Source organism: Callorhinus ursinus, unplaced genomic scaffold, assembly GCF_003265705.2.
Source record: "Callorhinus ursinus isolate GAN/ISIS: 27379988/994484 unplaced genomic scaffold, GSC_fseal_2.0 scaffold18, whole genome shotgun sequence".
Lineage (NCBI taxonomy): Eukaryota > Metazoa > Chordata > Mammalia > Carnivora > Otariidae > Callorhinus > Callorhinus ursinus.
The window spans coordinates 32,963,137-32,989,725 of NW_027397080.1; the positions used below are offsets into that span (position 1 = coordinate 32,963,137).

A 26,589-nucleotide genomic window follows, 5' to 3' on the forward strand; every position below is an offset into this window, starting at 1 on the left:
ACAGTAGCTCCCGGCAACAGAGAACGTGTGTGTGCAGGGTACTGGGGGGACACCCTATCCCCGAATCGCTTGGGCGGTGGCAGGCCTCAGAGTCCCCAGTCTCAGTCCCCCGCCCCCGCCAGGGCCCTTTTTCCCAACTGGACCCTTTGCCCCAGGGTCAGGATTTCAGGGGGCCCAGTCTGCCGGCCCCTGCAGGTGGCAGCCTCCCCCCAACTCCGCCTCCCCACTGCCCACGCGGCCCCTGGAGACGAGAGGAGCAGAAAGCCGCAGACCCCCGACAGGCTGGGGTTTTATTTGTCATTCCATAAATAACGGTGGCTGTACCTCGGCCGGGTGTCGTCTGCGAGCACGAGGTGTGAGGCCGTCTCTGCCTACGGTAGGGAATGCACTTAGCTGAGGAGTCACAGTCGTTAAAAAAACGGGGAGAGGAGAAAAGCGCATTATTTACACGACGACGGGAAGAGGACAGAAGACGGAGTAAGCCCCTCTGTCGTTCCTCGGGACCTCGGATGCGCACGGGGTTTGGGATGAGAAGTGGCGGGGGGCTCCGCGTGTCAGCAAGGGAGACTGAGCCCAGCCCTGCCCTCAGCCTGGGCCTCCGTCCTGTGTGGGGTGCTCCCCAGGGGCCCCCTCGGGCAAACTCTGCCTCAAGGGGAGGGCCAGAGGCTGGTGGGCGGGCAGCTGGGGCTCCCAGGGAGCGGTCTCTCCCGGTGGGGCCTGGGCCACTCCAGGGCCTGCCTCTGCCTGGCCTTCTGTCTCCAGACTCTGGCTGCCCTTGGGCCCCCCCTGAGCCCCTCCCCCACACCAGCCCCCTTCTGAGTCCGGGGCCTTCCCCCAGGAAGCAGAGCCCTGTCATCCCTGCCAGTGGCTGTGGGAAAGAGAGGACACCTCAGAACCAGGCTGTGGACGGCGCCCTGGGGGGCCAGGAAGCTGCTTGGGTCCTGACAATGGGCGTTTCGGCCTTGGCCCGGCTCCACTCTGAGGGCCCTCCCCTCCTTCTGGTGAACCTGGGGCCTTCCCAGGTGTGGCTCCTGGTGAGGGGGCAGCGGCTGCTCCCTCGGGCCCCACCGCAAGCCCTGGTCCATCCTCCGGCAGTGGGCAGCCTGGGGGGCAGCAGTGTGAAGGGGGCCCAGCTCCTCTCCCCAGTGAGGGGCGGGCAGTCCGCTCCCTCGGTACTGCCAGGGCTGCCTGGCCCAGGGCACTGGGTCCCTGCCCATCCCATGCGGTGGTGGGAGTGGCCACAGGTGGGGGGGGCCCTGCGGGGACAGGCTCGCCCCCTCCCCACACCCACACTGTGCAGATGACCCCCAGGGACCTGGTCCGGGAGGAGGAGGGAGGGTTCTAGACTCCAGGGTCAGCGCAAATGTCAGGAATGGAAGTTGTCCCCCCTCCCTGCCTCCCCCCCTTGCATGTGTGGCTTTCTCAGGCCTCAGCCCAGCCAGGACGGGCCAGTAGGCCCTCTGAGAATGGCAGGGAGGAGCCTCTCCACCAGCAGCTTGTCTGAAGGGCAAAGCAGGCCCGGCTGTGCCTGCTGTGGTGGGGGTGAGGGTGTGGGGGGTGTCAGGGTGGGGGCCGCCCGGGCTGGAGGTACACAGCCGTCCTGCAGCGTGGGCTCCCGGCCCTAACCCCCACATAGCCAGCAGAGGCCGAAACTTCAGGACCGTGGGGGCTGGGACTCCTGGCTGCAGGCCCCTCCCCTCCTCTATCCTCCGAGCCTGGGGTTGACGCTTCTGTCTGTCCTTCCCCAACTCCCTGGCCTCAGTCTGTTCCAGCCTGGAGGAGGGGTGGGGGGAGTGGGGTGCACGGCAGGGAATGACTAACCCCAGCCATCGTGACCTCTTCCCGGGCTGTGTGTGGAGGTCCGGGGGTGGTAGTGCTGCCTGTCTGCCCAGGGAAGCAGCTCTGGGCACCCAGACTTAGCACCCTAACATGGGGTTCCTCACCCCGACCAGATCGGAGGCCTTGAAGAAGGCACTGCTCCAGGGAGAGGCTCCTGGGGGGCTTTTCCTAGATTGTGGGGGCTCCTGCTAGATGTTCAGGCCCTCCAGCCCCTGGGCGTGCAGCACAGAAACCCCCAGGGACCCGCCCTCCCTGGAAGGCCTAAGTGTCGTCTCGCTGCAGACCCGAGGCCACTGCCCAGGCAGAGCAGAGGTGTGCTCCCTGCACGTGGCGGGCAGCCACAGTCCAGCTACGTATGCGCGACCTCAGGGCCTTGTGCGGCCAGGACAGAGGGGCGGTGGACAGAGCACCTGGCCAGGAGGGCAGGTGGGGGCCTGGAGGGACCTAGGCTGGAGCCTGCTCCTCAGGCCCCTCCCCAGCGCTCAGGGCTGCTCTGGGCATGGGGCTCATCAACTGTGTGCAGGGAGGAAGTTGGCAGGGCTATGAGCTCAGTTAGACCCCCGAACTTCCTGTGGGCCCCACCTGATAGTGAATCCTCCTGGATCTCAGCCCCTGCCAGCAAGGGGGGGCGGGTGGGGATCAAGGGACCGCTCGGAAAGCCCCTGAGAGACCCGTGGGGGCAGGTGGCGGTGCTGAAGCGGGTGCAGAATGAATCTGGAGTCAGGCCCATCGTAAAATGCTGGGAGCCCTTGGCAAGAAGGAGGGTGAGGGAGACCCCCAGCGGAGGGGGCCACGGGAAGAGCCAGGCCTGGTTTCCTCTTTCCCACCCCTGACACCAGGTGGGGGTCCTCAGCAGAGGCGAGGCTAGCCCTGCTGCCCCCAGGACCCAACCGGGTCTCAGCCTGGCCTGGACTGGAGGCGTCTCTGGGAAGGGCGGAGGCCAGGAGCAGCCGTGGTGCTTTCTTCCTGGAGGGCGAGCAGAGGCTGCAGGCGGGCTCAGGCGGGCTCAGGCGGGACGGCTCCAACATCCTGCCCCGTCAACGCGGTCTCCCGGGCATGGATCTGAGTTCGGTCCCGCGAAGCAGCGAATGGTGTCTTGCAGCAACTTTTGAGATCTTTTCCCCGACGACATCTCGCTGTGATGTTTTCTTTTTGATGCAAACCACACCCCTGACATGGCTTCAAAACAGCTTAAGCGAGCGAACAAGAGAGACTAGGAGGGAAACGGAAAGTGTCCGGGCAAGCGGCCGGGGGCTTCTTAGGATCTGTAGTCCTTTTTGCTGTAGGGTTTATTGCCCAAAATACTATCAATCTCGTGGATAATGGAAGATGACAGTTTCGGAAGGACCTGTGTGTGAGGAGAAGAGCTAATCAGAATGCCACCAAGACTGGCCTGGCCTTCGGAGGAGGCTGGGTGACAATCTTCCAGCCACCGCTGGCCTGTCCTGCCTCATCACATCATGCTTCTAGCCGGAGCATCGGCTGGCTATGCTGCTTCTGTGTTCCAGAAGGTCTGGGGCAGAGAGGAAGCCTGCCTGGGGTTTATCTCTGTGCCTCAAGCTCCAGAATGCTTTAGAACCATCTAGAAGGCACAAAATACAGAGTCCAGGGCCAGACACCCCTTCCTGAACACCCAGGATCCAACCCTCTCTGAGGGGGTCTGCTGTCACTTCCCCGCGGATCTCCCTGCACCCCCTCCTGTTCCCTAAAGCCTTTCCTCCGCTCAGCAGCCGGGGAGAAAGGGATCCTTTTAAAATGTAGGTGGGGATTGGGCCCCTCCTCAGCTCTCGGGGGCTCCTGTCTCACTCAACCACCACCAAAGTCCCTAGTGTCCCGGGCACTGCCCCGCCCCCTCTGCTCCAGGCCACGCCCACTGGTACCACCTGTGTCCCCTCTGCTCCTGGACCGGTGTCCTCCAGGTGTCTGCAGGTCCCACTCCGCACCTTCGGAGACTTTGCTCACTTGTCACTTTCTCAACAAGCCTACCCCACGAGCCCCCTCAGCCTGGGCCCACGGCCCTCCCTTGTGTGCCCACCTAACCTGACCCTAAGCCTGCCCTTGCTCGAGGGCCTTCCACCCTCAGATTCTAACTTCCCCATGTCTTGCATTCAGTGCTCACTGATCTTCCAGAGCAGGGCTTCTGGGGGATCTCTGCTGTAGCCCAGACACTTAGAACAGTGCCTGGCACATTGCACGTGCCCAAAAAACATGGGCTGGATGAATGACTGACTGCGGCCCTGAGTTCGGACCAAGGGCCTGGGGGGACACATCCAGCAGCCCCCTCCCCAACTTGCCTGTATTGCTCCGATGTTCTCCATTAGCTGGTCTGCGCTGGAAGCACCTAGGAGCACGGAGCTGACTCCCTCGTTCCTCAGGCACCAGGCTGGGGCAGGAAGACCAGAGGTGAGGGACACACACCACACCCAGTGCAGGGGCCCTTCCTGGTTCTGCCCTGTCCCTAACTGGGCCACAGAGATCCAGCCTCTCGGTCGTGGGGGTGAGGGTACCCAGGAGGGTCCAGCATGTTGGGTGGCGGGGGGATGGGGCTGGACAGGGCTCTGGGAGAGCCCTGGTACCAACTGCTTCCGGGGGGGGGGGGGGGGGGGGCCCCCCGCGCACGGGGCCCCCCCCCCCCCAACGGCTTCCGGGGGGGGGGGAGAGGTGGCCCCCCACCCTTCTCTCCCCACGGATGTCAGGACCCATTATCTATGTCTGGCTAATGGAGGCAGCGGCCCCAGGGACAACGGTCAACCCTACCCCCCAAGTCCCGTTACCTATGGCTAGCTGGGGGAGGGTGCAGCCCAGGCGTTCGGCGATGGCCTGTAGCTCCTTCAGCTTGGCCTGCTGGCGCCGGCCCTCCTCACTCAGGATCTTGTCTTTCAGCCACTGGTAGCCCTGGGTGTGGGGGATGAAGAGCACAGCCCACAGGTGAGCGCAGGTCACCTGGACCTCTGTATGCAGATGGCTGCGATGTGTGCCAAGGCAGCATCCGCACGCCCTGCCCAACCGCGTCTCCTGTAGAACAGAGCTGGGCAGTTGGAAGGACGGGGCCTGTTGAACGTGAAGCCCAAAGCCTGTGGGTTCGCTGAGGCTGGGCCCCTGAGCCAGGACGAGGAGGCGGGCAGCCCGGGAAGGAATGCTTTGGCTGTTGGCCCTGAGGGCCCCTTTCCCAAGCTCTGGGGGAGTTGTGGTTTCACCCCTGGGATTGCAATGCCTTCCAGGGAACTCCCTGACTCTGCTGTGGATTGGGCAGGAGTGGGTGGGACAGGCCATCCTGCCCTCGAACCCGAGGCAGGGGGGCTCCGGGGCTGGATCTGCCCTGACCTGGGTAGGCCTTTCTCTGCCTGCCCCTCCTCCCCTGCATTTTGGAGATCCTCCTGCATCCCCACTGCAGAGATGTGTCTATGCTGGGGGGCACTCGTCCCAGGAGATCACCCCTGAGTGATGAGTGAAGCAGCTCTACAGCCCTCAGCCCAGAGGTCTCGGGATGGGCCACAGAATGTGCAGGGGGGAATCTGTCCGCAGCAGGGGCCACCCCAAATAGCACAGGTGGACCCAGCCCAGGCTGTGAAGGTACTGAACTGAGGTGGGGGGTGGCGAGGGAGTGGAAGGGCTTTTTCAGCTGGGGCGCATCCCGTGAAGACGGCAGCCTTTCCAGAGGTGGGATCTGGTCAGCAGGGACTCCAGGTTCCCCTGCCCTCGATCCGCCCCCGCAGTGGCCCAGCGTGCCCCGGGCGGCGGACCCAAAGCCCCGTCAGGCCAAAATGCCTGTCGCCTGCCCGTCCCCTCCTCCCAGCCTGGCCGCTTGCTCCTTCACCTTCAGGGAGGCTCTCGAGTAGGGCGGGATGCCACTGTCGTACTTCCCGGAAACGATGCCGCAGGCCAGAGGGGACCAGGTCATGGCACCCACTCCTGGGAATGGAAAACCAGGCGAGGTCAGGCCCAGGGTTCCGGGGGCGGGGCGGGGGCGAGGGGGCGGAGCAAGGGAGAGAGGAGGCGGGGCGAGATGGAAAGAGGGGCAGGGGGGGCGGGGGCGGAACCAGGGATGGAGGAGGGGGCGGAGGGGGCGGGCGGGGCGAGGGAAATAGGGGGAAGGCGGAAGGGGGGAGGGGGAAGGGTGGGGCCCGGCGGGGGAGCGCACCTATCTTGTGGAACAGCTCCGGCAGCTGTACCTCCACCTTCTCGCGCTGGAACATGTGGTACTCGGCCTGCTCGCAGATGGGCGGGATCAGGTTGAACTGCCGGGCCACGGAGTAGGCCTCCTGGGGGTGCAGATAGGGCCATGGATGGTACCTGTCCGTCAGTGGGTCTGGGGGCTGCCTGGGCAGCACGGGGCAGGAGACACAAAGGCATCCCCAGGGAACAGCTGGCTCACCTGCTCTCTCCCCACCCTCCTTCCCTGGGGGAGATTCACGGCTTTCCTGGGAAACAGCCTGTCCCCTCACCTCCTCTGCTGGGAAAAGAGGGGGAACCCCGCAGCTGAAGGGCATGGGGGGAATGCACAACTCAGTTGTGAGAGTGGGTTCTGGCACTTATTGGCCGGGTGGCCTTAGACAAGGAGCTTGCCCCTCTCTGCCTCAGTTTCCCCATCTGTCGCTGAGGCTCAAATGAGCCAACGTTGTTCACAGCCTTCAGGACAGTGCCTGCCTGCTATGCTGTTACTGTTTTTATCAAGATCATGATTCCAGGGCCCCAGCCCTGGGATGATGGTGGCAGTGGCAGGAAATGCTACGCAGAGGGGAGAGTGGCCGGCATCAGCCCATTTCTGGGACTTGGAGCTCAAGGCCTTGACTCTTCCTCCACTCCCACCGGATGGGTGTGAGCCAGGGCTGATGTCTCCAGACAGACTCCTGGGGAAGCCCTGCTGGCCAGCCTGAGAGGCCCTTTCCCCTTTGGTTTTCAGCTACTGCATCTGTAAAATGGGGATAAGACACTGACACCTCGGTGAGCCCCGTGCTGGCTCTAGGCAGCTTCAGAAAAATGCCAAATGCTCATTAATGCTGCAAATTCCAAAGGCAGATTAAAATCACAGCCTTCTAGAATTGGGCTGAACTTGGAAATTCTGCTTAATATTTTTGATGAAGCAGAAATCTGGGACTCACCAGAGGAGAAACCCCCTTCCAAGGACACCAGGATGTGGGGAATTCTGGGAGGAAGGGCATGGGAAGGGCAGAGGCTGGGAGGGGGCCTGGAAGCAGGGGTGAAAGGTCAGCCTTTGGAGACAGTCCTGGGAAGACCTTGTACCCTGACCTCTGCTCTCTAACCCCCTGGGCCCCCAGCTGCCTGCCTCTGAGGGTAGGGGGGTCAGCCACCCTGCTGCCCCTTCTCGGATACCGAGAAATATCAAGAAACATCTGCAGCCCTCTGTCTCTGATGGCTCCTTGGAGGGAAGGGACAGGGGAGGGGATGCTTTCCTGGAAGTGTGGGTGAGGGGAACCATCAGGGATTACGAGGTGGCAGCCGAGCTCCCAACAGCAGCTCACATTCTGAGGCAGCCCAGGCCCAGAGCTGCAGAGCTGGAGACTGACCTCAGCACGGGTCCTTGGGTGTATTACTTAACCTCTCTGAGCCTCCACACCCACGCCGGAAAAACAGGATGACAGCGACGCTTACCTTGTAGGGTGCTGGTCTTGTGAGGATTAAATGGGAGTTAGTCCACACGGGCCCTCAAATCTAATGGCAACTGGAGCATCACGAAAGCTCAGGGCAAGTGGCTGTAACAGTTACTGCTGCCGAGCGCTAGCTGAGCCCCAGCTCTTCTACTGAGAGCTTCACACCTGTTCTCTCTGACAGTCCTCAGAACAGCCTCCTGGGGCGGGGGGTGCTAGGTTATCCCAGTGGTCTTGTTCTACAGGTGGGGAAACCACGGCTCAGAGAGGTTAAGCCATCTGTCCAGGGCCACACAGTGCTGGGATTCAAGTTAAGAGCCCTGCCTGCGGAGGTAGCTGCCGCACGTCACCCAACTGTTCTTCGCTGTAGGACCCAGTTACCCATGCCATTGGGACCAGTGGCACTGGATCTGCCAGAGTCCTGGATGTTCATCCCCAGAATGGGGCTAGGAGCCCATGCCCCACGGACACACACACGTGGAGAGGTCACCGCCGTACCATGATCTCCATGGAGCTCCAGCGCGACGTGCCCCAGTACATGGCCATCCCCTGGTTAATGACATGGGTCATGGCGCGCACGGTCTCTGTCGGGAGAGAAGGGGAAAGCGCAGGTTGGGGGCGAGGTGACCGGGGGCGTGGGGCCCAGCCTGAGGACATTCTGCAAATACAGGTGGGGCGCCAGGAGGAGGGGGTGAGCTGCAAAGGTGTCTTGCAAGCAGTGTACTTCCTGGCTCCAAAGTCGGGTGTGGCAGGGGCTCTCAGGGACCACAGGAAAAAAAGTGAACCACAATCCAAGAAGCCGGTCTTGAAAACCATTTCCCCAAATAGTTACAAGTATCTGTAAAGGGTCTTTGAAAAATGGGTTCTAGATGGACTGTGGCATCTCTACGGCAGATTGGAGAGATGAGGGAGAGGTGAGTTCAGAGAATGCGGTTTTGGACTGTCGAGGGGGGGTGCGGGTTCTCTAGTTTGGGGGAAGGATCAGATTGGCAAAAGGCAACGGGAAGTCACCACAGTTGACTGCCTTTTCGGGCGATTCCAGATTCGCACTGGGATCTGAGATTGAACGGCGAGGTCACAGTGGCATCTGTCAGGACAAAGGCCAGGGCGGGGCCCTGGATGCTCCCCGAGGGTGGGGGCTGCGGAGTGGAGCTCCCCTGGAGTCCCCCAGAGCCGGAAGTAGACACGGAAAGCCCCGTTTGTATCCGCCCCAGGTTCTCAAACCAGCTCGGTATCAGGCAAGGGACCCTCACCCCCGCGACACGACAGATTCTTCCCAGGACTCAAAAAAGGTTTTGAGAAATAGAAATCTGCCGGTTACAGCCTTCCTACCGCTCCCACGCCAGGCGGTTTCAGTCCACGGGGATGTTGTGGTTTTTAAAACAGACGGCCTCCAATTGAAAAAGTTCGAGCTGTCTCTTAGCTTTGCGGGGGATGGGGGGAAGGGGTACTCATCAGATTCCTCACTGATCCCATACAGTGCTTGCAAGTCCCACTGCCAAAGGCAGGGCGGGAAGTAGGGACGAAGAACAAGTGTCTAGAAACGAAGCAGCAACCTTGACCCCTGGAAGTCCCATCTCTCCCCAGGTGGCTTGCTCCTCATCTGCTGCCGAGATGGGGGGGGATGCTGGGGTCCCTGAAGACGGCAGGAGGTGGGAGTGCCGGAGGAAGGAAGGAGAAGGCGGGCTCTGTTCACAAAGCTCCCCCTTGGAATGGCACCAGCCCTGGGGCACTTTCTCCTGCAGAGAGCAGCATCTCTGTTTTGGGGTGTCACTTCCCACCCATCCTGGGTCCCTGAGTGCCCCTTTGGCTGAGGTCCCCTCTTTCAGTAGAAAGCTAAAGTAGCTGGGGCTTCTGGGGTGCTGGTGTCAGTGGGTTCGCCCAGGTCCGCTTCCAGGCCTGCAGGCCAACCCTGCCCTCTCCTTCCTTCCAAGATCAGGGACTGGGCTCCTCTCTGCCTCTCCTCAGGAGGAGGGCTGGCAGGGAAGCCCGGACCCCCGACCCCCAGGGACCCCCCCGACACCACTCAGTGCGAAGGAGACCGCCCCTGTCGGAAGGCTTGAGGGCCCCAGGAAGAGATCTGCCCACATCCAAGGCCGAGCTTAGGCTCCCGGCCCGCTGTCCTTGTCACGTTCTTTACAGACACCTTGAGGGGCCCCTGGTGACCATGCAGCATCTCATCCACCAGCCTGGCTGGCTCTCAATCCCCAGAGCCCGGCTCTCTCCGGACCGGGGGAAATGAGGGGCAGGACATGGTGCACTGCACCGCCCCTTCCGTGCAGAGAGGGGAGTCCCCTGGGGGCCGGTGGGGCAGGAGCCCGTGAGAGCCGGAGGCCGGCCTGAGTGAGAAGGGGTCCCTGGGCAGCGGCCGGCGGGCGGTGCAGCTCACACACGGGAGCACGGCGCTCTGTGCTTCTGCCCACGCCCATGTTGGTGGCCCCAGGAACAGGGACAACGAGGGACAGCTGTCCTTCACCTCAATATTTAATGCTGTTGAACAGAAGCAGGACCAAATCCGTCTAGCTGCTGCCAGGACCCACAGCATCTACTGCCCCGTTAGAAATAATACATGGGAAGGGGCAGGTGGCGGTGCCAGTTGGCGGGCAGGAGCCCATCCTCTGTGGGATGCAGCCTGGCTCCCGGGGAGACTGTGGCCTGCCCTCGATGCGGGGCCCTGGGGAGGCCCTTAGCTTAGGGGCAGGCAGAGACCAAGCACGGCCAGAGGCTGCTCCACATCTCAGAGTTTTGCCAACTCACGTAGGTATTGTTCAAGGAGGCAAATGACTCCGTTTTGATGGAGGGGTCAGGCTGCATGGCAAGGGGTGAGAGTGGCAGGTGGCCCAGCCCGTCCGGGGGCGTGAGCCCCACTGCGGCCGCCATGCTCACGGAGGAGCCAGCGTGCCCTGATGGGGCAGCTTGCCACTGGTAGGTTTTGCTTCTGCTTGAGGCTGGAGCTTCGCAAACATGCCCTATGAAGTTAAGACTTGTTGGAAGCCACATGTTCTGGGGTCCCTGATGTTCGCTCCTGGGGGCCCCTGGTCTCCCCAACCCTCTCCCAGACCATCCAGGGTCAAGGTTTCAGGCGCTGATCACAGCATCCCCAAATCAAGAGGAGCCCTGGCAGACAGCCAGACAGCCGCCCCCCCCCCCCCCCCCCCGCCGGAGGACGGCGGGGGAGGGAGGGGGGGGGGGGGGGGGGGGGGGGAGGAGGAGGGGCGGGTCATGCACGGGGAGGTGGGGGGAGGCGGGGGGCCGGAGGGATGAAATGACAGGCGGGCCAGGCAGGGGCGGGGGCCGGGGCTCCACACCGCTTTGCTTTTCCCTCACTTGCAAGATGTTCTCATAGGGCGCTTATTTTTCCTTATGCATTTTATGGAGAAGTTTGTCTTGGGGGGAAGAGAGTGGTGTAAATAAAACCACTGTCTCATAAAATGCAGCTTGGACACAGGAGTCAATAGTCGGGCTAAGGGTACTGTGTACCTTCTATGATGAATGTCCTTGACTTGGAGGAACTAAATGGGTCCCCTGGTGATAAAGAAAGATTTAAAGAGACCAGAGTTTATAGCTGTGGGAACACGGAGAGGCGCGGTATGACAGAGGGCAGGGGAAGAAAGCACAAATCTCCTTCACAGGGAACTTGTTTTGTTAAAAAACAAAAACAAAAACAAAAACACCCCAAACCAACCACACACACCACATACACATATATATACACGCACGTGTGCACGGTATATATATAGATAGATAGATAGATAAACAAATGAAGAAAAAATAACTTGAACCCAACTTAATTTTCCAAATCCCTGAAGCAGCAAAGCACAAATGAGAGTCTGAAGCAGGAAGTTGGGGGGTGGGGGGTGTTGGAGGGGCGGAGATCGCGGGAGTGGGAAGAATAAATAAGCGCCAAAGAAACCAAAACTGTTTCCCAAAGCACTGCACATTTTTTTTTTCTCCTCTAAGTAACAATTTATCCCCCAGAGCAAAAGACCCCTGAAGCCTCCCCGCAGATCGGGAATGTGATTGGAAAGAACACAGCAGTTGCAAAGAGCCATCTCTCGTGACTTCATTTAGCTACAAAATATTAACAGCTAAGAGGAGAGAACATTCCACACAGTTCTAAACCCAGGAGGGGCCGTGGAACCGGGAGGGGAGTAGGCACAGACCCAAAGCCAGGACGGGGCGGGTGTCGGCCTGGAGGCACCAGGGCGCACCTGTGGGCGGTGAGGAACCCCCCCCAGGCTGAGCTCACCCCCACCGGCCCCCCCCAGCCGCCTGTGACCAGCGGCCTGGGTGCCCCGCGGGGCCCCGGGGGCAGCGGCCATCAGAGAGAACCTACCTTCCATGGGCGTGTTGGGGTCTGGGCGGTTGGCGAACACCACGTCCACGTACTCCAACTGCAGCCGCTCCAGGGAGGCCTTCAGACCTGGGGGGAGGAGTCAGAGGGGACCGTCACCCTCGGCACAGACATTCCCGGGCCCTCACCCAGGCACTGGAGGCTCAAGGAGCAAGAGAAGAGAGAAGCGAGGCCCATGGCCCCAGGAGCTGTCGGACTGTGTGGAGATAAATGTGGGCACGTGCCCCGCCTGAGATGAAGAAAAGCCAGGACTAGGGGCGCCCGGGTCGCTCGGTCGTTAGCGTCTGCCTTCGGCTCAGGTCATGATCTCGGGGTCCTGGGATCGATCCCGCATCGGGCTCCCTGCTCGGTGGGGAGCCTGCTTCTCCCTCCCCCACTCCCCCTGCTTGTGTTCCCTCCCTCGCTGTGTCTCTCTCTGTCAAATAAATAAAATCTTTAAAAAAAAAAAAAAAAGAAAAGCCAGGACTGAAGGGGGCCCACACCCCAAAGCGGGTGGTGGTGGGAGGCCAAATGCTCCGTGACTGAATGAAGGGGTGACTTCCTAGGCCCCCTGGTGGCCCACGTGGGGACAGGGAGAGCTAGGTGGTCCCACACGGAGGGGGAACTGCATCTATGTCCCTGCACCAAAGGCACAAATCACCAATGAGCACTTAGAACAGAGCTGCAGAGTCAAGTGCTGGTGCTGGGGGTGGGCAGCAAAGCCTCCTAATCATTTATTTTTTTTTAAAGAGTTTATTTCTATATTTATTTTGATAGAGAGAGCACAAGCGGAGGAAGGTCAGAGGGAGAAGACTCCCCGCTGAGCAGGGAGCCCGATGCTGTGGGACTCAACCCCAGGACTCTGGGATCATGACCTGAGCCGAAGGCAGATGCTTCACCGACTGAGCCATCCAGGCGCCCCTAATCATTTGATTTTTAAAGGAGTGAGTGTATTACCTTGATGAAAATGAGCACAGATGGAAAAAGCATGAAGACAATACAATCATAGGATAAGCCAGACCCTCTCTCCCTCTCTCCCTCTCTCCCTCTCTCTCCACTCCTGTGTGCGGAGTGCCCGGCTCTGTCTGACACGCAACACCTCCTGGGTTCTTCCTGATTCCCCACAGCCCCAGAGGTGGGTACTCTTCCCACACTCATTTTACAGATGTTGCCACAGGGGCTTGGGGAAGTGAGGTCCCTTGCTCAGGATCCCCAGTCAGCACAGGGCCCGGCCCCAGTTGCAACCCAGGCCCGTCTTGTCTTCCCTGAGACAACGCTGCCCATCTGAGGGCACCTGGGGCCCTGCTCTCATGCCCTGGAGCCTGGGTGGAAGGGGAGGGTCGGACCAGAGCACGGGGTGCATCAGTGGTGGGGCGGGGGCACTTGGCTTTCTTCACTCATGCATCTGCATGAGGATGCCGTGGGTGTGGGGGGCCGTGCGGGGCCAGAGCTCCCCCCTCACCTTCTATGATGTGCTTCCTGGAAAGGCCCCTCTCCGTCTCCGCTCTGAAAAACAGGACAATAGCGTGTGTGATGTTGCAAGCGGTTTTGGGGAAAATGTTTATGATGCAATGTTAGGCAAAAAAAAAAGTAGGTCAGCGCATGCCACGTGCAGTCCGATTCCACTTGGATAAACCACAGGCTACACGGATATGCTCGTGTGGCTGGGAGAAGGGCTGCTGTTCCCCATCCTGGGGGAGGAGGGGGTGGCTGTGGGGGGGGGGTCTGCGTTTCAATTTGTCTTTCTGTTTCCCTTGGATTTTTTTTTTTAAATTAAGAATGAATCGTATTTAGAATTCCTATGAAGCTGATTTTGTCAAGCCCTAGAGAGAATGTGGGGACAGACCCCTGGAAACTGGCAGGGATGGTCTGTGTCCAGGGAGGGTGGAATGGTTTAGACAGTTTGTGAAATTTCTGTGTTTTCCAGAATTTTTAGGATGTTACCTTTGTAATCAGAAAAAATAACAAACCCAGGAAAGTAAAAATAAAAATCAAACAAGGTTTGAGTAAAAGGCAACTCAGCCAAAGCTGCTTTTCTGGAAGGTGATGTCAATAGGGATGGGCATCAGCCAGGGCAGACGGCTGCACACACGCCCCCAGGAGCCCCTTGAATCCTGGCCCCAGCCGGGAGCATCGCCTGCTGCTGCACCTACTTTCCTCCCCAGAAGATCTTGGTGGTGATGACCAGGCTGGACCGTCTGCGGAACAGAAGAGAAGGAGTGTTACTGGCCGTGGCCATGGTGGGGGGTGTCTTCAGCTTTCACAGAGGGTCCTGAGCACCCTTCTCATCTGGGAGCATGGGGTGTGAAACGGATACCTCTGGATCATTCGATGTTTGTGGTGGTGCAAGCCCAGGGTCCTGGGCTCCCCATCGAGCCCGGAGACCAGCCATGGATGTAACTAACTCACTGTGTAACCCACAGTCTGGCAGTGGGGGCCAGGAGAGGGTGGAGTCTAGTGTCGGGGAGCCCAGAGAAGGAGGCACGCTGGGGAAGGAGCAGACAGCCCCAGCCTAGGGAATGGAAGCAACCCCCCCAACCCCCCGCCCTGCCGGGCTCCAGTGGGTTCTGTCTGGGAGGAAGCAGGTGCAGGAAGCACACTCCCAGCAGGTCAAGAGGAGGGGCTGCCACGCTCTGTTGAGGATGGAAGGAGGCGAGGGGGCCGGCCGAGCAGTCTGGCTCTTCCCCTACAGGCCAGAGATAGGCTTTCAGAAAGTGGTGTGTGGCACAGCCTTGCGGGGGGGCACTGAGGGAGGGACAGTTGGGTGGGGCAGGACCCTGGGTGAGAGGGAGTTGGGGTTTGGGTGATAGAGAGCCTGGAGGGAAAGGAATGGACGAGAGCCAAGTGCTGACACCTGTCCGGTCCTGGCGGGATGGGCGGCCCCTGCAGGCCACCTCTGACGGAGACCCTTCCCAAAGTGGGGGGAGGTGCCAATGTGCTTTCCTCCCGTGGGGGTTGGGGGGCTGCCCCGGAAACAGCTTCTCAAAGCCCAGAAGCTGTATTTCCCCTTGAGCTTCATCTCCAGGCTGGGGACGGGGTGGGGGGGGGGGGGGGGGTGGGGGGGTGGTGGCCTGTGTATTCGCCTAAGATATAATCAGGGCACTCAGTAATATGTGCAATTTCCTTTGATGATGGAGTGAGGAGGATTTGTTTTGTGATGAATTAGAGCCGAGAAGAAACAAACAACTTTGTTGGGGGCAAAAAGAGGGGTGTCATTCATCTGTGCCCAGGGGCTGAGGGGTGGGGGGTGGGCCCAGCCTTATAGCTGCTTTTATTGTTCCTGAAAATACACGTGGGCCCTAAGGGGTCCCAAAGTGTGGGTAAGTGCCCAGCCCAGTCTGTCCCAAGGAAGGTGGGAACCCTGTCTGACAAGGGACCTCAGGCTTCTGAGCAGCTTAGGGGTGGGTGGGGGGACATGGTGGGGGGCTGTGGTGACCAGTCACAGGGCTGCCCCTCCCCGGATGAGTGTGATGTCCAGCCTCGAGCTGCGTAGGTGTCTTACAGACTCGGGCCCCTGAGCCCCAGAACAGCCCTGCCAGGGAGCGCAGACAGTGGTCCCTTTCCAGGCAGGGACAGTGAGAAAGGGTTGGATTCCAAGCGCAAAGAAGGACTGTCCGTCTCTTGAGCAGCTACACCCTCTGCTTTCCCCAGGCCGCCCGGGAAGTCCTCACGTCTAGATCTTTTTTGGCCTAACACATGTCAGTGTGCATCCCGGGACCTCGGCCCTCTGAATCCCTGCTGGACCAGAGGTGGAGGTCAGAGTGTGAATACTCTCTCCCCCTGGAGGGAGCACAGGGCTGCTCTCTACTCTGGAACATTCTCCCCTTCCTGGTGAGAAAAGTTCTGAGCCTTCCTGGCTTTTGAAGGACTGGCCAGCCCTGAGCACTCACTCCCCTGCTAAAGAGGCAGGAATGTCAGCGGGGCCCGAGCCAGTGCACGCCCGCGACCCGGCACGCGTGGTTGCCCCTCTCGGTGCCCTCTTCCCTCCCTCCAGCCTGCCCCGGGCTTTCCCCTGTGTGCACCCTGGACACTGACCCAGCGAGAACAGGCTAATTACCTCCATCCCTTCTTCTTGATGATGTTTCCTAATACCACTTCAGCCCTGCAAAAAAAGACCGAGACATGGGCATTTCATTACAGCGTGACAGAAATATTAAACCTCTCCCTCCCATGACAACGGGTCACTTGGTCCCCTCTGTGAAAATGCCACCGAGGCTGGAGGGCCAGCCTGTTAATGATGCTCCTCTTGGCTCAGGCAGGAGAGAGCTTGCAAGAGGCTGTCATTTCCCAGGAAGGTGGCCGTGGGTGGTGCCCCTTTGGGCGCCTGTCTCAGCAGAAGTGACTCCAGCTCTCACAGAGAAGAGAGGAGCTGATGTCCTGCTTGGCAAGGCCAGCAGCATCCCATTTCCCTGGCCTGCTGGAAACTCACCGGGGGAAATGTTTGGCAATGTTACGTGGGCAAAGTTTCCAGAGAATTTTTTCTAAAAGGTAAATTATTCATCAAGTGCATCCTCTCTTTTCAGAGACAATCAACATGTATTCAGGGCCAGGGGCTGAATTTCCAGCAGAGTGCGTGCATGGGTGTGTGCGTGTGCGTGTGTGCCTGCGCGTGCATTCATGGGTGTGGGTACATGCGTCTCTCTTGTTTCTTGCTTTTGAACAATAGAGAGACAGATGCCATGCTGACTGCTCTCTGTTCTTTTTGGCATTACTCTGGCCCTGCACCAAACTCAACTCAGCCTAGCCGGGGTCATGGGCGGGCTGTTCCAGCCTTGCTTGGCACTGCAGTGCTGGATTAACTTTTAAGAACTTTCTGCTTGTAGCAAAATGTTTCTGAGCAAAAACAACAGACGGAGAATGATCCATACCCAGTGCTACATTCCAATTATAAAAGTGCCTGAGTCATCCACTCAGAAATAATGGGCTCTAATTTGCAAGCTGTTCGGCATACATTCTGAACGCTCTTCATTTATGGTCAAGAGGTACAGAAATTCACTCAGCCCTGGGCCTCTTCCTTTCACTCCTTGGTCCCTCATTTGTGGGACAAAAAGATCAGGAAAGGAGGGAGAAAAGCAAGCAGTGGTCCTGGGGCGTTGTAGACCATCAGCTAACCACAGCCTGTTGCTTGTGGCTATGAATTCCTCTGGCCCTGAATTTGGTAAGCCTGACATCTGCTGGGGGGCGGGGGGCACAGAAATCCCGCGGCTCTCTGTAAGTGCCCAGATTAGCATCAGCATAAGAAGCAGGGGGCTCAGCAGAATATGCCCTTGGCACTCTGGTGAGCAAGAGGCACGGTGCCTGGCCCGCCAGCCACTGGAGCTGCCTCGCAGCCCCCTGCCCAGAGCTCCTCCCTGCCCGTCCCTTGGTACACAGTGCCCAGCCTCCCCTGTGGATGACTGCTGGCACCGAGGCATTGCTGGGGGTGAGCAGGCAGGTCTAGCTCCGGGCTGGACTGAGAAAGAGCCGCAGGGGCCCAAGGAAGAGTGGAGGGCCGGATGAGGGCCGCGGGCTCCAGGGGCAGCAACGCCCCACGGGAAGCTGCTCTCTTGAGTCCTCGGCTGCTGGCGAGGCTGCCTAGTACTGATACGCCAGTCCGGGGGGTCCAGTTCAGGGGGACCCCTAATCAGGGGGAAGTGAAGATGGGCACACAGAGTGTGGAGTATGCAGGGCTGGTGCACACGGGCTGGGCCGTCTGGGGCCAGAGGAGGCTGCACGGAGCTGCCTCCTGCATGCTCTCATAGGCGGCAAAACCGAGGCAGGAGCAGGGCCAGGGAATGGGCTGGGGTGCTGAGGCCCGGCAATGCCCGTGGGCTGGGCATGTGCGTTGGGCTTTTCTACCTCTGACCCTCTGGCTTTAGTTCATCTGTCTGGAAAGCATTTCACTTTGATGGGAAGAGGCTCTCAGTATGGAGGGCTTGGGAGGGGGCTATGGCATCAGGAGGGGCAGAGGGCTGCCGATAGGGGCTGGAGGAAATCTGGGGCTCCCGGTGGAGGTCCCCCAGAGCTGTCAGGTCCTCAGACCCTGCGATGGGACTTGAGAAAAGGCCCGGCTGGCTTCCTGATTCTCAGTGCTCCGGGCCCCATCTCAAGCTGCAGGTAAAAACCCAGCGCCTTCGAGGCAGGTGCCGGCCCCGAGACCACGGTGCACAGCCAGCCAGGCTGCAGCCAAGCCAGCTGATGGGAACTTGGCTCGCCCCAGGCAGGAGGGACCAGAGGGAGGACGAACAGAGAGCCAACAGATGACTTCACAAACAAAAGCTGACTTTTGGAAACCCGATGCAGGAGAGTGGATGATTTGATTACAGCTAGTCTTTAAAATTGAAGCCAGCAGCCTTGGCTGAAGAGGGCTTTTACATAATTGAGGAGGGAAGTTCACTGCCAAGATGGGAAGTGCTTCCTACAGCGCTCGGCTGGCCAGACTCAGCTCTCCGCAGCAGCTCGAGAGGCCCTGCGTTCCCTGCAGCCCTCACGGTACCATTAAGACGTAAGAATGTTAGACAAGTGGGAGAGCCTGGGACCGCAGCCCGATCTGGCTCTTGCCCAGCACGGCATCTGAGGCACCGGAGGGACTGGGGTCATCTCGGTGCTCGGACACACGGGGGAGTTTAGCAAGTGGCCAGTGTCCAAGTGTCCTGCAATTTTGGCCCCGTGAAAACAACACCTTCTAAGGCCATTCAAAGTTTAAAAAAGCAGGCAGAGTGCGAGGCACATTTGTGGACGCTTGGGACCAAGGACCGGAGCAGCTGCAGCTCTGGTTCTTCCCAGGGAAGCCGTGGCCTGCACCACATCGTCCCCAGGAGAAAAGACACGTACTTGCCCGCCGCGTAGACTTCTGCAGTATCGAAGAGGTTGATGCCATTGTCATAGGCCAAGGTCATTAGCTGCTCCGCCATCTGAAATGAGAAAACCAGAGCTGCTTGCGGGCAGCACAGCCCTGCCAGGCCAGGGGGAGGCTCCAGGGCCTCTTGTGGCCTGGGGTGCCTCCTGCGTGTCCAGGCCCTGCACCCCCAGGGCTCCCCTTGTCCCTTCCTGCCACGGGACAGATGTGGAGGCAGCCCTCCGGAGTGGACCCACACAGGGAGGAAAGAGGACAAAGTGAATGAAGGAAGGGCCTCTGGGCTGTGAGTCTGATGCGAGCAGGGACCCCGACTGGGGAGTCATTACAAAGCTTAGCCTCTGTACTGGGTTGAGCACAGCCCCCAACAGGAGTGGGAGAGGTCCTGGCAGAACGAGTCCCTCCTTAAAACTATGGCTAGAAGGCGTTCTGCGGCTATATGTCCCCGATTCCTTCCCAGCAGCCACATGGGGACGGGGACGGTACGATTATTGTTTGCAGATGGAGAAACTGCCATCCTCGGCGAGCACTCTGGCCTCGGCAGGCGCTTCTCCACTGCCTGGCAGGCAGAGGCTGATGAATGGTGCCCAATCGGCACACGCCTTCCACCAGATTTTGCTCCTCAGGCTGCTCTAAGGATGAGTTTGCGCTCCCCCAGCAATGACCCACTGGTAGTGGGGGTGAGGATCAAGCAGCCGGAGGAAGCGCCCCCTGCTACGAACAGCCCCTCCAAGATGCAGCAGGGATCTCTGCTGGTCCTCTGGACGGTGTAGGTGCCCCTTTGAGAGTCACAGATGCAAACTCCCCCGCCCTTCACTTCTCAAAGCTCAGCCCAGAGTGCCAAGCCTCCCTCCCCAGCTACCCAGAGTGGAGTGAGTCATACTTAACAACGCTCAAAAAACTGTGGGACGAAAAGCCAGCCATGTTTGGCTTCGTGGAGATTCTCTCAATACCAAACTCAGAAGCCCGCCCCATGGGCCAGGCAGGTATGGAGAGTGAGGCTGGTGGCCAGTGGGGACCACTGGGGTGGGGGGGACCAACACTCAATCGCTACCCATGGGAAGGCACCTCAGCGAGGCTACATCTTTTGATTTTTCAAGAGAAGCCAGGGATCCAGGGTATTTGGGGGTGGTAAAAATCTCCCGATTTTCAAATGCTGGCATTGAACTCCAAAGATTTCTGATACTGAGCAGGCCAAAGCTAACCCCCATTAGTTAGCAGCTGTCATTTCAGTCAGAAAGCCCAGGGGCAAGAAAGGCCACTGGTGGAGGAATTTTCTGGATCCATCTGCAGGGCTGGTTGGCTCCATCGGAGCTCAAGTGTAACCATGTATCAGACACATCCATGCACCCTCCTCCAAGTGTAACCATGAATCAGATGCATCCATGCACCCTCCTCCAAGTGTGACCATGTATCAGATGCATCCATGCACACTCCTGGGAGCCTCTTCCTCCTCCCATACCCACCCCGGGCCTCCTTTTATCCTCTCCAATGCTCCAGGCACCCCAGGCTCCTTCGCCTGTTCATCTCCGTCTTCAACCTGACTTTTCAGGGCTGTGTCTCACCAAGCCCCTGACCTCTGCACAGGACAGCACGCCGTGCTGGGCCCCTAGCCAGGTTATACAGACGATTTAGGGGTATGTGCTGCCTCCTGGAAAGGGTTCTGGGAGGAGGTGACTCAGTACGAGGGCTATTATTATCTTCCTGTTTCAGACCCTGTGTATCTTCTTATACACCCCTCCTGCTTACCTGGAGAACAGCACGCCCTAGGTGTTCATCTGGGCTTTGCTCTTCCCACTTACACTACATCTTAGAAATCAACCCATATTAGTTCATGGAGATCTTCATTCTTTTTTAAAAAAAATTATTTACAACAACTTAAAAATTGTGGTAAACCATGCATAATACACAACTGACCATTTTAACCATTTTTAGGTGTGCATTTCTGTGGCATTTAAGGACATTCATGTTGTGCAACCATCAGCAGTGCGTGTCTCCAGAACCTCTCCATCTTCCCAAACAGAAACTTGGTCCCCATGAAACACCAACTTTCCACTCCTCCCTCCCCCAGCCCTTGGTGCCCACCCATTTGTTCTCCGTTTCCAGAATTTTGACTCCCTTGTTACCGCACCTGGGTTGCGTCATACGGTATTTGTCTTTCTGTGACTGGCCGACTTAATGAATTTAACATGAGGCCTTTTGGGTTCATCCATGTTGTAGTGTGTGTGAGCATTTCTAGGGCTGGGTTTGGAGGGTGGGTAGGAGTTTGTCAGGCAGGAAGGCGGGGAGTGGCTGGAGGAGGGGGTGCTGCAGGCAGAGAGGCTGGTGTGTGTGGAGGAGGGCAGCGTGCAGGATCCCGCCCGTCCTGTGCTCAGGTCCGACACCTGGGCATCTCCTTCATTCATCTTTCTCTTACTCTGGCATCAGCACCTTCGACCAGTCCTGTCAGCTCCCTCTTGAAGCTGATCCAGAATCGGACCCTCCTGCCCCTCGCCTCCACTGCACCCACTTGGTCCGAGCCAGAATGCCCTCAGCTGGGTTTCTGTGGTAGCCCCTAACTCTAGGGAACTAGATTTCCAGGGAACTCGTGCATACATTCCAATTTGAGAAGCACCCCTCATCCTCGGGGGGCAGCCTAACCTCAGTGGAGCAGCGAGAGTGAGCCTTTTGAGTGAAGTCAGGTCAGATTTCCTCTCTGGCTTCCATGTCACAAGTGGTCAAAGCCAAGGTCCCCACCAGATCTACTCCCTCACCTCTGCCCCCCTCTCTCAACCTGGGGCTCCTCCTGTGGGCTCTTGGAGGCTGGGTCCAGTCCCGTTCCTTTGGCCCGGAATGCTCTCTCTCTGGATCATCACATGGCTCACTCTTGCCTTCCGCCTTCCCTGATCCTCCTGCATAAATGGGAGCCTGCACCTCCGTCCTCCTTTCTCTGTGTTTGATTAAACAACGGCTCCTGGAACCTGTGAATGGCTTCTTGGGTAGAAAAAGGGTCTTTGTAGATGTGACAACATGAAGGGTCTTGAGATGGGAGATGATCCTGGATTATCAGGGCGACCCTGAATGCCACCACGGGTGTCCTTATAGGAGGGAGGCAGAGGGAGATGGGACACAGAGGAGCAGGAACGTGACCACAGAGGCAGACACTGGAATGAAGTGGCCACCGGAAGCTGGAGGAGGCGTGGGAGAATCCCACTCTCCTCCCCCAGAGGTTCCACTGGGAGTGCGGCCCTGCTGACACCTTGGTTTCAGCTCTGTGATCCTGATTTTGGACTTCTGACCTCCAGGCCTATGAGAAAATAAATTTCTCTAGTTTTAAAACCACACAGATGGGGGCAATTTGTTAATGCAGCCACTGGACATGTCTAGCCCTGGGAGATAGGATGTGCTTCCTGTCTGTCCCTCTCTCCGAAAGAGAGCAGCCCACAGCAGGGATGGCACTTGGCAGGTGCTCAGTAAGCGTGAGCTGAGCGGCCACTGTCCTTGGCTGGCTCCACCAGCCGACCCCGCGAGGCCTGCCACACAGGAAAGATCAGCAGGCTCTGACACCGAGGATACCCATCCCCATTTCGCCCGTCACTTAGCAGAAAGACGGAAACACGATCCTAACTACACCGGGCCAGGGAGAAAAGAGAGTGAGGGGTGGGAGTTTTCCATGCTGTGCTTTTTGTTTTATTGTTTTGCTATGATTTTGGTATAATTCCTCTTCCAGGCTTCTCTTTAAAGGTTTATTTATTTATTTCAGAGGTGGGGGGGGTGGAGAGAGAGTGTGCGTGTGCGTGCGCGTGTGCGTGTGCGAGCATGAGTGGGGGGAGGGGGGAGGGGCAGAGGGAGAGAGAGAGAGAATCTCAAGCAGACTCCTGGCTGAGCATGGAGCCCGACGTGGGGCTCGATCTCACGACCCTGAGATCATGACCTGAGCCCAAATCAAGAGTCAGATGCTCAACTGCCTGAGCCCCCCAGGGGCCCCCCCTTTCAGGTTTTTCTATGTGAACATATGCTTTTTCGCTGCAAGACTGCAGCCCTCACATACAGACCACAGTCGGCGCTGTTTTCCACATGCTCGCTCCTGGGCCTGTCCGCATGTCATTCTTTAAAACGCGACCCCTAAAGACTTGCGCTCTGTGGGTGCGTCCTACTTGATGTGACGGAGCCTTTATTTTGAGACTGTTCGGAATTTTCCAATGTCAAAGTTCCCGAAACAAAGGCAGGAGGAAATTTAGAAGACATGTGGGCCTCCTCCCTGCCGTCCCTACTTGGGGGCCAGGGGAATCCATCCCACCCCCGAGCTGGGAGCTGTCTGTGGGCTCTGAGGCAGGCGCCGAGGGGCCATTCCCCGTTCATGAGTCTCCAGTTAAGACCCCGGGCACTTTGCTTCCTCCAAATGGGGCAATGGCACCTGCCTCCCGGGGTTGATAGAGGGCCGAGTGCCATAATAAATGTGAAGTTTGCAGCTACTGTCCTTATTAGATTTCTAATGCCCAGGCTGCTCTGAGCACATGCTCTCAGGAGTTTTTTTTACTTGAGCAGCCATGTGAGGTCACGAAAAGGACACTGGACTAGAGGTTGGAAACCTGACTCTGACCAGGCCAGCTCCGACATTTGGCCGCGTGATCGGAGGTTTACTAACAGTGTCTGCTTCCTCTGGGGGTTGGCTCTGCTCTGCCCGGCCCCCAAGGACTCCGTCCCCAGGGCCACAGCCCCACAGACCTTTGCAGACAGGGGACAGGCAACAGCCCGAGACTACACACTTTAGTCTTTGTGGGCCAGATGGTCTCTGTGGCAGCTTATGACGGAAAAGCGGCCACAGACCATATGTAAATGAATGGGCGTCGCTGCCTGCCAATAAAACTTTATTTATAAAAAAAAGGGTTGTGGAATTCATAGAGACAGAGAGCAGAGCAGAGGTTACCAGGGGTTGGGGAGTTGTTCCCTCATGGGTACAGAGTTTTGTTTGGGGTGATGAAAACTTCTGGGAGGCAGACCGTGCTGATGGCTGCACAGCAAAGAGAATGTACTTAATACCAGGAACTGTACCCTTAAAAATGGTTAATAGGGTGAATTTTACATTATGCAGTTTTTTACCACAATGAAAAGGGTGAAAATAGCCAATTTTATGTCTTGTATATTTAATTAAAAGTAAAAAAACCAAACAAACAAAAAAGAAAAAAAAAAGACGAAGCTGAGGGCCGGATTTGGCCTGTGGACCGTTGCTCATGGACACCTGCGGGGTCCTGCCACGGACTCCCCTTTGCCACATTAAATCCACCCCGTCCTCATTTCTTTCTTTTTTTTTTCTTCAAGATTTTATTTATTTGACAGAGAGCGAGACAGCGAGAGCGGGAACACAAGCAGGGGGAGTGGGAGAGGGAGAAGCAGGCCTCCCGCTGAGCAGGGAGCCCGATGCGGGGCTCGATCCCAGGACCCTGGGACCATGACCTGAGCCGAAGGCAGACGCTTAACGACTGCGCCACCCAGGCGCCCAGCCCGTCCTCACTACTGTGTCTCCCTGGCATCACGGTGTCTTGCACACAAAAGGTAACCCTGAAAACAGGACTCTGTTTCTGGATTTCTTGGCAGGCCACCCGCCTTCCTCTGGACACGGGCTTAGCAAGGAACCCAGTGTTCCAGATGGGGCACCCATCTGGAATGCCCAGGGGGCTCGTGGCCTCCCCACTTTGGGGCAGCACACACGTTCCTCTGTGGCCCCGGGATGGTCCTGGATTCCCCGTAGTTCCAACCCTGCTGGCTTGGACAGGGCAGGCAGCCAGCTAAAGAATAAAATGTGGCTGTTCTTGGGGCGCCTGGGTGGCTCAGTCGTTGGGCGTCTGCCTTCGGCTGGGGTCGTGGTCCCAGGGCCCTGGGATCGAGCCCCGCGTCGGGCTCCCTGCTCCGTGGGGAGCCTGCTTCTCCCTCTCCCCCTGCTTGTGTTCCCTCTCTGTGTCTCTCTCTGTGTCAAATGAATAAAGTCTTTGAAAAAAAAAAAGAATAAAACGTGGCCGTTCTTCATCTGAACCGTGGTGAGGTGGGCCTCTCATCCTTGACGTATTGATTTTTTTTGGACGCTGACTGTAGGATTTAATACGAAAATTCTGCTTGCTCCTTCACTCAATCATTTTCACCTGCCAGGACCTTTGAGAACCCCGAGTCTGTCATCTATTGTATCTGCTGTCCTCCCAGCTTTGTGTCATCTGGAAACAACTTCTGGTATCTTCACATGTGTCACTGTCTACGTGATGGAGACCGGCAGAGGCTGGAGCCACCAGGACCACCACTGGGTCATTAATCAATACTCTTTGGGTGCAATGGATCTGTTGGTGAAACAAATCACCTAAGTTGGATGGTCACCATCCAGCCACTTCTCTGTGTCTTTCTCACAAGGGCATCACACACATAGGGTAGCAAATGCGATTTGGAAATGAAGTCATTCTTCCCCACAGCGAAAGGGAAACAGGTGAGTCAGACACTACTGATTTCAGGTGAACCACAAAGGACTCCGGGGCTCCAACCTTCTGTGCCAAGTGCTTGCAACCAATCTGGTGGCTAAAGGCAAAGCAATTTCCTGCACCTCAAAAACTCCTTTCTCCTGAGATAGTCCAGAGCCAGAACCTCAGAACAAGGGCAAGGCATTCTACAACCAGCTACTGTCACAGAAGGAAAAAGGGACAAAAGCACAAATTAAATACATTTAGATTTTGACAGCAGCAAAGCTTTTCCTTTGAAAACTAACTGAGAAATCACAGCTAACAAGGTCTCAGATGAACACACTTATTAATTTTTAAATGCAACCTTTCTGAGAGTAAGTAGGGCAGACGTGAGGACAGCTTCGTGTGCAGATGTCCAGAGCTCTTGGAGCAAATGCCCCTGCTCTCCCTTCCCAGATAATCACTCGCTGCCCAGAAGTGCACCCCGGCCTGGGGATGCGCCGGCCCCTCCCCCACAGACGCTGGCGACACCGGCCCGGCTGTGAAAAGAGGAGCCCCAGCGAGTGCACAGGATAAAGGGCAGCTGTGGGAAAGGAGCAGCTAGGGGCTGGGTAAAGCGACTCAAGAATCTTCAGCTTGCAGCAAAATTTGCAGAATCTGCATCCTAAATGGCCTCAGCAGACGTGTACTGAAGTTTCAAATCCGCGTCGGGGTACTCTGTCCGAGCAGTTTAGAAAGACACGGGGCTGTGTGACTTGGGAAACAATGGCCTCCCTGGATTTTCCTGGCTAGCGAGGGACTAAGCGTTGTACAGATGAGGAACCTGAGTTTCTGGGCCTTTTGGGGACTCACAGGTGCCCCAAGGCACCCAGCTGTGAAATGCAGGCACCAGATTTGGCATCTTTTAACCCTGCCATGGCTCCCCCCCTCACCCTTCCTGCTGCCCCAGAAGGCCATGGCACCCTTGAGGAGTGGGACGAGGGAGGCTGTGGTGGCCCTGTGAGCACGGGCCCGTGGTTCGTGCGGTGGACTCTACCAGGTGCCCGCTGTGGCTAGCCTTTGCTGGGATCTGGGGCCTGCGGGAGCCCCGCCTTACCTCATCGGTGATCTGGCCTCCGAAGGTCACCCATGTTCCTGGAAGGAGACACATGGGCTCAAGTCAGAGGACTTCTCCAGGGAGCTTGCCTACCCCCCCTCCCCGGCCCCACAGGGTGCTCCATCCTCAGGCTGCAGGGCCTGGGGGGCAGCCACAGCCCAGCATGCCACTCTGCTCTGCAGTGAGCACGTCCTCGGCATGTGGGGACGCTTGGCCTTCAGGGCAAGTCTCCCTGTCTTGGGGGCACCAAACCGGGGAACAGGAAGGGCTGCAGGTGTTTGAAATGCTTGCTGGGGCTCAAGCCAATTGGCTCCTATTCTGGTGACCTGCCCTAGGCAGCAGGATGAGGGATGCCTCCCTGAAAACGGCCCAGATCTGACAGCCATGCCCGCGCGCGCTTGCTGGGTGGTGTGTGTGTGTGTGTGTGTGTGTGTGTGTGTGTGTGTGTGTGTGTG

The 26,589-nt window shown here is 58.2% G+C and overlaps 1 protein-coding gene across 4 annotated transcripts in view; it reads right to left on the bottom strand.

Annotated features, from left to right (window-relative positions):
* Nucleotides 1-263: 263 nt before the first annotated feature.
* KCNAB2 (potassium voltage-gated channel subfamily A regulatory beta subunit 2) overlaps nucleotides 264-26,589 on the bottom strand; it is an 84,672-nt gene continuing 58,346 nt past the window's right edge. For all 4 annotated transcript variants that reach the window (XM_025856319.2, XM_073903440.1, XM_025856318.2 and 1 more), the window contains 12 exons: nucleotides 26,135-26,172; nucleotides 18,595-18,674; nucleotides 15,839-15,883; nucleotides 13,935-13,979; nucleotides 13,244-13,287; nucleotides 11,785-11,871; nucleotides 7,947-8,032; nucleotides 5,981-6,101; nucleotides 5,657-5,751; nucleotides 4,614-4,734; nucleotides 4,134-4,222; nucleotides 264-3,187 (listed from right to left, as the gene is read on the bottom strand). In XM_025856319.2, the coding sequence (XP_025712104.1) occupies nucleotides 3,098-3,187; nucleotides 4,134-4,222; nucleotides 4,614-4,734; nucleotides 5,657-5,751; nucleotides 5,981-6,101; nucleotides 7,947-8,032; nucleotides 11,785-11,871; nucleotides 13,244-13,287; nucleotides 13,935-13,979; nucleotides 15,839-15,883; nucleotides 18,595-18,674; nucleotides 26,135-26,172 (941 nt within the window). In that variant the 3' untranslated portion in view covers nucleotides 264-3,097. The remainder of the gene's footprint in view (nucleotides 3,188-4,133; nucleotides 4,223-4,613; nucleotides 4,735-5,656; nucleotides 5,752-5,980; nucleotides 6,102-7,946; nucleotides 8,033-11,784; nucleotides 11,872-13,243; nucleotides 13,288-13,934; nucleotides 13,980-15,838; nucleotides 15,884-18,594; nucleotides 18,675-26,134; nucleotides 26,173-26,589) is intronic.